Source organism: Trachypithecus francoisi, unplaced genomic scaffold (genome assembly GCF_009764315.1).
Source record: "Trachypithecus francoisi isolate TF-2019V2 unplaced genomic scaffold, Tfra_2.0 Lachesis_group4, whole genome shotgun sequence".
NCBI classification, from domain to species: domain Eukaryota; kingdom Metazoa; phylum Chordata; class Mammalia; order Primates; family Cercopithecidae; genus Trachypithecus; species Trachypithecus francoisi.
Genome location: NW_022681469.1, coordinates 38,057,156 through 38,070,457, shown reverse-complemented (window position 1 = coordinate 38,070,457; position 13,302 = coordinate 38,057,156). Strand labels below are relative to the sequence as shown.

General features: G+C 33.6%; 1 protein-coding gene across 3 annotated transcripts in view; it reads left to right on the top strand.

Moving 5' to 3' along the window:
• Positions 1–13,302, top strand: part of CPED1 (cadherin like and PC-esterase domain containing 1) — a 313,276-nt gene that overhangs the window by 137,404 nt on the left and 162,570 nt on the right. For all 3 annotated transcript variants that reach the window (XM_033193921.1, XM_033193920.1, XM_033193919.1), the window contains exons 11-14: positions 890–994; positions 2,580–2,749; positions 6,267–6,337; positions 8,518–8,568. In XM_033193921.1, the coding sequence (XP_033049812.1) occupies positions 890–994; positions 2,580–2,749; positions 6,267–6,337; positions 8,518–8,568 (397 nt within the window). The remainder of the gene's footprint in view (positions 1–889; positions 995–2,579; positions 2,750–6,266; positions 6,338–8,517; positions 8,569–13,302) is intronic.

The following is a 13,302-nucleotide window of genomic DNA, read 5'->3' as shown; positions in this document are numbered from 1 at the left end:
GTTGAAAATTAAGTAAAGTGTTCATAATTTCTTATTTTTTCTTTTTCTTTCTTTTTTTTTTTTTTTTTTTGACAGAGTCTCACTCTGCCACCCAGGCTGGAGTGCAGTGGCATAGTCTCGGCTCACTGCAACCTCTGCCTCCCGCGTTCAAGCGATTCTCTTGCCTCAGCCTCCCAAGTAGCTGGGACTGCAGGCATGCACCATCACACCTGGTTAATTTTTGCATTTTTAGTAGAAATGGGGTTTCACCATATTGGCCAGGCTGGTCTTGAACTCCTGACCTCGTGATCCGCCTGCCTCGGCCTCCCAAAGTGCTGGGATTACGAAACATTTGTGGATATTGTGAATAATATATATTGTATATTCTAGAATTTTTTTTAGTTTTTAATTTTTTCTTTCATCTTTTAAGTTCAGAGAGTACATGTGCAGGTTCGTTGCATGTATTATAGAATAAAAGAAATGTTAGAACTCTTTGGAGGTAGTTTAAAATAGCAGTGAGTGCTCCAGATTGATGTCAGAGGATTTGAGTTATAACACTAATTTTTTTAAGCATTCACATCTATTGTCATGTTTGGGCAAATGCCAATGAATAGGGCATAGAACTTCAAAATAACATTGATTGATTTTTATAACACGTTAGCATCTCCCCAATCTCACTACCAAAGCATCATTGAGCTATTTTATCCAGGTCCTCCCTGTCAAATACGAAGCTTTCTTATATTCAGACACCACTGTGACAAGTAGAAGTTGCTATGTATTATTTAACATTAATTAGCTCGGTGGTTCATATAACTCAAAATTTGATTGGTTTATGAAATGGGAGGTAATTGGGTTGAACATGGTTTGACTTTTTAGCAGTTGCTTAAGTTTTTTCCCCCTACCAATACAGGGTGAAAACTATCAAAAGGAACTAAATCAGTGTCTATCCTTAGAAGAAATTAACTCAATTGTGACTTTCATAAAGGAACTTGGAAGTCTGGGACAATTCCAACTGGTAAAGCAAAAGTGACATTTGATTCTTTCTTGGTGACTGAGATTAGAGTAAATCACTGTAAGCTACCTGATTTTGACATCCAACTAGATGAAGTATTTGTCTAAGAAATAGAAATCTTTATAAGCGACTTTGCTCTTTTCAGAGATCTAAGTAGCAAAATTAGCAAGATTTATATGCATTACTTCAAGAGTTTGCAAACAATATGTGACTTATTAAAGGTAAAATAATATGGAATTAGCAACTGCCAGAATTTGACAGTTCTCAAGGGGAAAATGTCAACATTTTTCTGAAGAAGTTTTACTTTTAGCTTCAGAACATTTACATGCAACCAAAAGTTATTTCCGCTTATTATATCCTTGTTATTTCTGTTTATTATTTCTGCTTATTATACCCTGTTTGTTTGTGTAAAATCATATAGAGTTGAAAATAATATTTTAGAAAACTGTTTAAACCTTAATTTCTTATAACTCTATATCAAACTTCAAAGAAAGAAAATGTAAATAATTATAACTTTAACTGGTGTATATCTTTTTAAAAAGGCATTCATTTTATCTTCTATGTATTTTGTTAATTCCTTGGTCAATATCAAAGGATAATTTATTGCATATGAAATGTGTATTCAATACTTGTTTTCTTTCCAGTTCTGATACTTATATAGACTAAAATGAATTTGTATTTTTCCACCTAAGATTTGTTCATATGAAATATCTTTTTGAAATAGCATTCTTAATCATTAATAATTTATTATTACCCTGATGTTTCACTCAAGTATTTATCTTACTTGTAAAAACTATATGATATATATATTTATATACATACATACACTACTTGTATGAATTTAATCAACTTACTAAGTTAATTAATGAGTGTTTGATACTCCTTTTTCTAATTTAGTACCAAATTTTGGAGTATTCAAAGTAAGCTAATTTCCCCAAAGATAATTGAGTTGACACAATATCATTTTAACTATTTGAAACTTATAAGTATTATATTCACAACAGTTTGACTTAATACTATAAAAAGATAATAAAAGGGACCTGGCTTCACTCTTCAAGAATTTGTAACTTTGGATACTGATAATATGGAGAACATTTCTCACCATAACTTGAGGAAGAACTAAATAATTACTTTGCAAGAGAAAGAGAAAATTCCAATTTCCTGGTTCTCACAGTAGAAAGGAGATAACCACAGATTTTTCTTTGGGGGAAAGAGAGGGAGATTAATATTTCTCACTCTGACATAATTCATTTGTAACCCAAGAGGCTCTCTCATTCTTCTTGCTGCCTAACTCTGTTATTCAGGTGTCTTCAGGCATCTGTAACAGGAAAGAGAAATCCACTTATATTCAATGAAAAGAAAAAAAAAAACTCATCCCATTTGGAATTATGATCATCAACAAAATTAATTTCTTGTAAAAAGTGGCATTTACATCAACAACTTCACAGAAATCTAATTTATGGTACTGACCAATGGATTTTTAGCAAATATCTGATTTTTAGATAAATGACTAAGTATAAAGCTGTTCATAGAAATACTACATTATAATTTGTTTTCCATAACTTATGCTGATATTTTGTGTTCTTAGCTCTTCCCATCTACTGCTCCTGGGATTCAGTCACTGATGCGTGAATTTTATGATATGGCAAATCCTGTGGGAAATCCTGGCTCAGTCGCGACCCAATACTGGTCTCTTTTAAATGTATTTGAACAATTTCAGTTCATGAATAAAAAGACACAGCCACATCCACTGGAATGGTAAGATAACCACAAATTTGAATTGTACAGTCCAAAAAATCTCTAGTCTACAGATTGATTTCAAAAGGCTTTGCTTACGTTAAAGCAGGCAGCAACAACAAAAAAGTGTGTCCAAATTTCCATGCTCTAGAAAACAAATGTCTTCAGACATTGAAACCATAATGATTCTAGTGGTCTTCAAACACTTTAATAAAAATGTGTCCAGCAGTTTTTTAAACCAACAAGACTTGACTCCACTATAATGTTTACAATTGAAAGTTTCAATCTAGTTTCCTTCTGTGATATATATTCTTGAATTGTGAGGGTATTAGACAGAAATAATTAGGTGAGATTTGTTTTATGAACCATCAGTCAGAGTGGCAGCTTGAGAGAGTAAGATTATGTATTTAGAGAGTTTTTGAGGTGTGACTTTTTTCTGAGCAAAACCCATTGAATATATATACATATGTTCTGTCTTTGTCACAATTGATTCATATTTTGGTTTTAGAAGGTAGAACTTTGGAGTTTTTCTTTTTTTAGAAGATAGAATCTTAGAGGAAAATATTTGGATAAGATAAAATTTCCCAACTTCACTTCCATTTTAATGAGAAGTAGTAATTAGAGAGTAAGAGAGAACTGAGACAGATAAAATTTTACCTCCACTAGTTAGGGAAAAAGGGCAACACCTAAGGTTTTTTTCTGCTTCTCTTTTATATAGATGGTATTACGGGAGTATTTGACTTTTCTACTGGCAGCAAAACAGAAGTAAACCTAAACCTCCTAGAGAGATGAAAGACTAAATGGCCCTGCCATAATCATTTAAGTCTTTTGCAGTCACCCTGGGCCATGGCTTTGGTTCTATTAACTTACACTTCACTTCTTTCTGCTCGGGATATAGTGAAAACAGTTCTATAAAAACTTTATTTTTACAATTCAAAAATTTGAATGATTCTATATTTGAAGAATTCTTAGGACATGTCCCAGGATCAGAATTCACTTTAATTGCCACAGCTTTAAGAAGCTGGTTTTATTTCCTCAATACCTGGAAGTAGTAGACCCAGCAGAAGGTTTTGTTTATGTGTTTGCACATTAGGTTTTAAATAACATACTTCAGAGACACTTTGTACTTTACACTCACTCAAATAATCTAAGACTGTCTCTATTATAGATGGGTGAAAAACAAACTTGATTTCCAAAGGAAGCTATTTAAAAGTATTGTTTTTAACTTGGAGGAAGCTCCCTCAAAATACTCAAACTTTGGAAAGTTTGTTCCCAAGCAAAAATATTCTCAAGCTCCACATAGGTTGTAAGATTAAGCAGTGTTCTGATCTTAAATTTAGAAGGTTGAAGTCTCTTCCAGTAAGAAAATTTGCTAATGGTCAGTGTTGAGTATAGTTGGAAAGGGTGAGGACTTTTTTGAATCATAGAGACTATATTCAAAAATCCCAACTTTAGAGTTTATGAAGACAAGGTTTGGATCCCTCTGAGACTCAGTTTTCTTATCTGCAAAATATACATTATACTATGAACTATGTATATTTCAGTATGATTACATAAAATAACTTTCGTTTGCTTCATAGCATCTGATACGCTGTAGCACAGGTAGGTAGTAAATATCAGTATACTTTCCTTTCCGTGTTTCTATTCAATGATCATTTTAGCTTCTACAGTGTGGGTAATGTTTTTCTTTTTTAATGGGAAAAGCAAGACAAGTTTGAAATATTTAAGTTAATAGTGAGACAAGTAAACCTTATTATGTTTGTCAACAAGCAATTAGTATATTGCTGATTTCATTTACATTCAAGAAGAAAATGCCCAAATCTAATTATCTTCAGGGTTACCAGTGAGTGTGTATATATTTAATTACCATTCATGCCATATTGCAGTGAGGATGCATGTTATATACATGTTCCAGATGAGAAAATGAAGTGCTAAGAAGATGGGTCGTTTGCTCAGGTTACAAAGCTAATAGAAATAGAGTTGGAACTAGGACCCTGGCCTTCTCATCCATGGTCCAGTGCTTTGGTCCAGGACTCATTCATGGTCCAGTACATCATGCAGACAGGGAGGTCATCATTGTCCTTATCTTCCCAATGGTTACCACAGTTTTTTTCTATAGAAAATGTCAACTTTACGGATGTACACTACCTGTGTTCAATGACTTCATCTTTCATTTTCAGGAAAGATCATTCTCTTGTAGCAATGAGGTGAGAAAGTCAGGAAAGCATGACAATACTAGGTAATAGTTATATATTTGTCCTGAGGCTCAAAATCCAGAGATCTCAACAGAATTAGTGTAAATCTGAAAAGAATGAAAATCTTAAAATCAATGTTATGCACCATGTGCTAATTTTACCTTACTAGAAATACAGTTGCAGTGTACATCACTCTAAGAAAATACTTTCAATGAAAATCCACATGGATTTGAAACAATGTATTCACAAAATTATGCAGAAAATCACTGCAGGATGCCTTTACATACAGAGTGTCTCATTCCATTAAGATAGTAACCTTTCCAAACTTCAGTTTCTGTGCATTTCAGGGTCCTGTCTTATGTAAGAGTCACCTGGAATAAACAGTTTTTAAAATAAAACTGTAAAAAATTATCATGGTTTCCAACATTAGCTATAATTTTAATTCCTTGATGCTTTTAAATTTCTTAGCTGATGTTTGTATTTGGAGCTGAATATGTCTTATTTATCTCTTCTCCATTACAGTACCCAGCACAATATCTGGGACAACACATACTTCTAAAATGTTATTTAACAAAGAAAATTGTATTTAACTCTCACAGCATCCCTGTGAAGTAAGGTAAACACTGTTATCTCCATTGTGCTGGGGTGGAAATGGAGATTTGCACCAGCACAGGAAAGTCTTGTCAGGGGCCTGCAGACGATCCTGCCTGCTGTTCTTTGTCATCAGGACCAGCAATTTTTCTGTCTGCAATTTAAATTATTTTCGTCTCAAATCTGAGGATTTAAAGGGCAATCTGGCCAAGTATTTAGTTATACAACAGAGAAAATTAGGTGAACACACCAGAATATAACTAACCCTTACTATTCACTACTGTTAATTAGAGTTTAAGGGTAGAAGACTTGGCAAGACATAGGTCGTTTTCTGCATGGTACACTTACATTTCTTCAATTAAATGTATGTTCTTCTCAGGCTGTGCCTTAGTGCTTCCAAGACTTTTTGCTCCAAAACAGTATAACTATAGCCCAACAGATTTCTAATAAGAATGTGTATTCTTGAATCACTTCTATTGGACCCAAGCTATCTGAGATTCCTCAGATTTGGACTGAGAGTGACTTTTTACCCTGGTTTTCTTCAAATGTGCTTCTACTGATTAGGGATGATGAGATTTCCACCTACTTCCTTTAAGGGTAGATTGCCAGTTTTGAGGATTGAAATGCAGAAAGCGTTTTTTGTGTTCATCAAAGTAACTGTGCCCATACAGAAGAAGAGATAGTGTTAGATGTAATTTCCATGAGTTTTGTTCATTTCATTAATCCAGAGTTGTTTGGCATTGCATTTGCAGGGATTCTTTCACAGAGGATAAGAACATTGAAAAACCACAAGTGCGATTTGATTCAATAGAAAATAAAAAAGGTAAATATATCTATCTCTCTCTATATATAGATATAAATATATATTCCCACTTATTTCAACTTAACTAAATACTTATTTAGTATTTCCTGGCAAAAAAAATGCAAAATATTTAGCTTTATTAGCAATCAAAAATGAAAATTAAATGAGGAAATACTATTTTTCCTAAATTTGGAAAGAATTTTCTTAAAATAATAGAGAGGAAATCCAGCAATCCCACTACTGGATATCTATCCAAAGGAAATGAACTCAGTATGTTGAAGAGATATTTGTACTCCAGTGTTAACTACAGCACTACACACAATAGCCAAGATATAGAATCAAACTAAGTGTTCATCAGTGAACAAACAGATAAAGAAAATGGGGGTATATATACACAATGGAATACTATTCAGCCACGAAAGAGAAAGAAATCCTGTTATTTATTATTTGTGACATAGATAGTCCTGGAGAATGTTAAGTGAAATAAACCAGACACAAAAAGATAAAAACCCAGTAATCTCACTCATGTGGGATTGAAAACAGTTGATCTCACAGAAGTAGAGAGGGATTACCAGTTTTATGCTGTCATAGAGAGTAGAATACTAGTTACTAGAGGCAGGGGAGGTAGGGAGGGAAGGAGGCGGCCAGAGATTGGTTGTAGTTAGATAGAAGAAAAAATTCTGTTCTATTAAACAGTGGAATGACTATCATTAACCAATGTATATGTTTAAATACCTGGAAGAAAGGATTTTGAATAATCTCACCACAAAGAAATGATAAATGTTTGAAGTGATGGGTATGCTAATTAGCCACATTTAATCATTACACAATGTGTACATGTATGAAAATATTTCACATTGTACCCCAGAATTATGTGCCAATTAAAATAAAACTTTAAAAAAGATAGAGTTGGGGAGAGAGTAGGGAAAAAAGTATTCTCGTAGTGCTGTTGGATGTATAAATTAGAACAACCTCTATTAAGGGGCCATTTAACAAAATATAAGAAAAGCTTTAAAAATTATTTTTATAGAACAGAAATTTTACTTCTAGATATTCATTTTAAGGAAATAATATATACAACATTTAATTACATAAATTATCAACAAATTTAAAAACGAGTTCATTACTATTGCAATAAGAGTGGACTGACACACAAAGTAAGCTAGAGTCATCAAATAAAATGTTGTAAATCCATTCTTATGTTGTGAAAGAATATTTATGACATGAAAATTGTTTATGATCTATTGTTAAACCTAACAATTGGCTACCTCACTGTGAAGCTAGGAAAAATTCGTGGTGATTTATATTTTTCCTCTTTGGCTTATCTCTATTTTCTCATTTTTTCATTCCAAAGAACATCTGAACTTTTTGTTACAAGAAAAAATTACTTCTAATTTTAAAAAGAAAAGAATGAAAAGAAGTACCCACACATATGTCTATAATTTTTTTTTTAGTTCAAAGTTTTTCTATTATGAAACAGGATTTAGCTCAATACAGTGGTTTTCAGTGTGTGTCCCCCTCTCCCCAGAATCACCTGGAAAACATAGCAATTCAGATCTGCTCAATCAGAATCTCCAGTGATGAGACCCAGCACTTCGTGTTTTAACAAGCCCTTCAGATGATTCTGAGGCTAGAGTTTGAGAATCACTGGCTCAATAGAATGCATCAGTAGGTGCAGTGGAGAACTGAGAGAAACTGCCTTTCTTTTACCCACCAGTTTTTTCCTCTATAAATGAATAATTTAAGCACCCGGAGTGTTTTATTCACTCATTTGTTTCATAAATATTTATTAAGGCATTTTTAAAATAAATATTTGGTTGAATTAAAAAATAGAGAGTAAATATTAGTGGAACCAACTGGATGGCACTTCTATAATTCTAATGATTTGGAAAATTATAGTCATAGGATATAGAAACTATACGGCACCTTGACTGATCAACTTCAGGCAATAAATGGCATTTAGGCCATTCATTCTCTCTCTTAATATTTTTCTATTTGAAATAACAATTCTGCTGAGCTTTGGATAAAATAACTTATTTTATTGTAGCTTCCAGTTTTAGTTAGAAGTGTTCACTAGTATAATAAAAGTTAAATAAAAAACATGTTTTATTTATAAAATATGTTATCTAATAGCTAAATGTATATTTTAAATTTTGATTAATGGTTTTTATTTTAAATTTACATTTCTGCTTTTTTTTTAGCCGCAGTTCCACAAATTAAGAATGAAAATAAAGAAATACATTGCAGTGATGGTGAGTTGAGACTGAAGTATTGTAGCAGCATAATCAACAATTAGGGAACAGCCTTATTTTGAAAAAAAAAACCCATCATTTTATTATATTTGGGTATCTTAGGCTGCTAATTGTTAAAGTAAATTTTAGGAGTTATTAGATTTTTGAAGGAGTCAGTATCTACCACTTTTGCATAAGAACATAAAACATTACTTTTTTTGTTTAAGGACAATGATTTCCAAACCTACTTTGAAGGGCTTTAGGGGTTCTAGGGCATTGCCTTGGAAGCCTTTCAAATGTAAGAGCTTGGCTTACCAACTGTATACACTGGTCTTTAGGGGGCTCACTACCTGGCAGTGATTTCTTTCTCACCAGATTGTTGTTGTAATGGTTAGTACTTTAGCAGAATTTTCTTTGTAACAGTTAAGCCAATTTTCAATTTTTTAATTCATTTCTTAACCAAGACATAATAGGAGAAAAATAGATACTTTGATACTTTTAAGTTTGTATTAACTTTAAATTTAAAAATAATTTTCTTCATTCTGGTCAATTAGACAATGGTCTCACAAATATATCATCTTAGAGAGTCTAATTGATTTTTCCAAAATCACAGGGTTATTAAATGCCTGAGCTGTATCACAAAGCTGGATCTTCAGATTCTCTGTTCAAAGCTCCTGAATTTAGGCCAGGCACAGTGGCATGCACTATATGCCCAGTGCTTTGAGAGGCCAAGGCAGGGGGATCACTTCAGCCCAGGAGTTCGAGGTTACAGTGAGCTATGATTGCATCAATGTACTCCAGCCTGAGTGACATAGCAAGACCCTGTCTCTAAAAGAAAAGAAAAAGAAAAACCCCTGAGTTTTTTTTTAATATTCTATAATATATTATAGAAAAATTGAGTTCTATATAGCAAGATTTTTCTTGATAATGTATACCTTAAATATATATATACACACACGCATGTGTATGTGTATGTATATATGTATGTATTTGGTGCTAAAAATCAACTTAGAAAATTTAGTTTTCCACAAATAAAAATCAATTTCAGTAAAACATTAAAGCTGAAAAAAAGTACAGATTTAGATTTAATTTATTATATTATTTTATTTATTTATGTTTTAGAGATAGGATTTCACTTTGTTGTCCTTGCTGAAGTGCAGTGGCACCATCATAGCTCACTGCAACCTCGACTTCCTGGGTGCAAGCAATCCTTGTGCCTCAGCCTCCCAAGTGGGTAGGACTACAGGCATGAGCTACTACAGCTGGACAATTTATGCAATTTTATATAGAAATGAGGTGTTGCTCTGTTGCCCAGGCTGGTCTTGAGCTCCTGGCCTCAAATGGTCCTCCTCTCACAGTACTGGGATTACAGAAATGAGCTGCCATGCCTGGCCTAATTTATTATTAATAGAAGTCTTTGAATTTAATAAAATCTAATTTTTATCATCTAAAATGCAATTTAACTCATTCACGATGTTTTATCAGTATTGTTAAGTTCATGGTAGGCTGAGATAATAATATAGTTTAGTAGAGTTAACATATATAGCCAATTAAAGAAAATGGCATTTTAAATAAAGTATTGCTAATAGAGAATAAAGATAGCAAGTATTACTTATGCCATTCCTTCCCTGCAGTCACCACTCAATCTCCTACCCCCAGAAAAATACATGCTACTCCATTCTCCTGGAAAACTGCTGTCTAGAGTATGGTGGGAAAAGGACTAGTGAGAAAACTAGGAGCAAAATTAGAATGAACACTTGTTGAGGGTCTACTCTGTGCCAGGCCCAATGCGAGATGCAACATCCAGAAAGCCACTCCGCCTCCTTGGGCTTCTATTTTCTCATTTGTAAAATGAAAGGATTGCACTGGACGATCTCACTCCCCGCCCCCCCCCCCCCCCCCCCCAGTTCCCAGGTAATATGGTGTAGATAATGTGAATATGTTAGATAGGCTCTTAAACTTCGTTCATGTTTTTATGCTGATAAAAATTAGTTCTACCTGGATCTTTAGTAATTAATCTTCCTGCTTTTATGGTATAAAATAAGATTTAAAAAATAATGTGAGGATGCTTCAGAACAGGTGGGATTATCTTTAAGAGTGTAGGCTCTTCTCATGTTCAATATGAGTTATGATTATTCCTTAAGAGGGCAATCAAATTCTGTGGTTAAAAGAAATCCATTAAAAGCAACCAAAACTTCAAACAGCTTTCCCATATATACTTGCCGAATAGATGAAGCAGGCTGCTACCACTGAACCTCGTGCTGAGTTCTTTGTAGATCTCAGGTAAGCTGGCCTGAGACAAGTTGAGACTGGGATGGGAAAGATGCCAAGCAAACACCAGGTGTTTGTAGGCGGCAACACTGATACTTCAGTGGAAGATGATGTCAGAACTAAATCAGCTTTCAGACAGGGGTTTAGGAGATAGTGCTCACACCAGAGGTGGAGACTTTCTGATGAAACCAAAAGTAAGCACTTGCTGAAGAGAACGATTACACATTTATTTCCTGTCATCTAGGGCTGTTTCAGTTTCTAAGAAGGGCAGACCCTCTTGAAAACTGTGACTATTAAGTGAAAGTACAAACTGCAGGGAAATTAACTCTCAGGGAATCTTCATAAAAATATATCCTATTAAGTTAAAGCACATCTTCTATGTTTGATTTTGAAAAAAGATCTTCCTTTTTGTTATTCACTTAGCAAGTTCTGAGCAGAAAAGTGCAACTGTTTATATTCCCTTTGTGCCTGAGCAATGATCATTTCCAAAGCACAGCCCATAACTCAACTCCAGCTTGTTTAATATTATGTTAGGTTTGCAGCCATTTGAATCAGATCTCATGATTAATAATATCCTTTTTTTATTGTCCTTATCTCAGGGTCTTTAACAGAGAAAATACTGGAGAAAAAACTTCGATGAAAAAGGAATGTATTATTGATAAGTGGTTGAATTTGAATTAAAAACTGTGGTCCTTTACAGAGTGACTTCTAATAAAAACAATTTCTGCCTTCATTCTTTTTTCTTTTTTATTATAAGAAAATTTCAGAGGCTATTAGCATCATTGAAATTATAGATGCAGTCCACCTACATCTATCAGCCAGATACTATATTTGGTTGATCATTAGGTCAAATAACAAGTAAAATTAATGAAGCAGACAGTTTACCCAATTCAATGAGTTATTCAACCAACATTACCAATTATTTATTTTTTACTAAGACTTTTTTATGAAATAAAATTACAGTATATCTATTGTATTATTGTTCGTAATTTATACCTGAATTTGTTTTTCTTCCATAGCCTGAGAAAACTATAGAGTATAGGTCAGAAATATGTAGGGTTTTTTTTCATTTTTCCTTTAATTGTTTTAGTCCATAATGGGAGCTATACAGAGACCTAGTCCCCAGAACTAGAATGAAGCATCCATGTGGGTTAGTGGCACCCATCCTCATGGATTTGGTGGTGCACCTCCATGTCCATCAAAGAAAAATAAAAATTTTGGTCTTGTTGAAGCACAAAGTCTGGGCATAATGGGCAATGCAGCTGGAGAGCAAGACAAGGAAGGGCTTGTGAAATGCCTTGTTTGCCTTATTGGGAGCTTGGACTTGACTCTGGAAATTATGAGAAACCACTAAAGAATGGAAGACAAATCGTCAGATTTGATTTTAGGAAAATCAATATTATAGCTATGTAAAAGCAGAGGATACAGTTAATAAACACAACAGTTAATAAAATAATCTCCTTTCTCTAAGTTCAGTTTTATAGCTTCCTGTAGCAAATTCTGTGTTATCTTTTTTTGTTGCCATGTTAAATGTCACTGGATATTTTATGTAAGGAAACACCAAGATACTTTCATTTTACTGATTTTTATAGAATTTTCTATGTTTATCTTTGTTGGTATTTTGTTGACAATTGGAAAATATTGATAGAATGAAATACTCCTTGACATTTCTTTGAAAAACATTTTGTTAAGCTTTTGGGTAGTTTGTTTATTCTAAACATTAACATTGAATATAACGTAACAGTAGCTGGTGTATGTGTCTATAAAGCTATTTTTCTTCTTTTTGTCACTGAAATAAAGCTGTAAACAATTGGGCTAACAAACAGAAAGATTTTTTTAATGACTCAGAATCAATGGCATGTAGTAATGTTCTAGGTTCTATGACAGGATGGAGCAGAGTATAGTATTTCCTTCTTATACTTTATGGTACTTTCCCAAGTAAGGTGGCCTGAGAAGGAGCAGTTTTCAGGATGCCCTTGTTTTTGTGTCTGTTTTGTATAATACTGGAGCTTACAGTCTTTGCCCCACACTGCCCATAAGATACTATATCAATCAAGTGGCATTTCAATGACACTCCCCATTAAGAAATTTTCCTCATTCCTTGCTGGTCCCCTTCTGCCACCATCCCACAGAGCCATCACTCCCACTTACACAGTTGCTTGATATATGCAGGAAATATCACGAAAATGTTATCAATCCACAGGAGAGACACTTTCCCACCTTCTGTGCCTTTAAAATTTCAAGGACTGAGCAGAAAATGCCATCTATATAACACCAACTAAAGTCAACAGCTGTTCTATGAGGCAAATTCTACAAAATCTGATGAATTGAAAAGCCAGCTGCAGCCACAAATCAAGTATGATCAGGGTACTGATTGGAAAGTCAGCAGGGATCATTGAAATTGTTCAAAGGAAACAGAAAAAGAAAAACCTAATCATATATTATTTGAAGATATTTACCCACTTCACAGTTGTCTTTGTCATT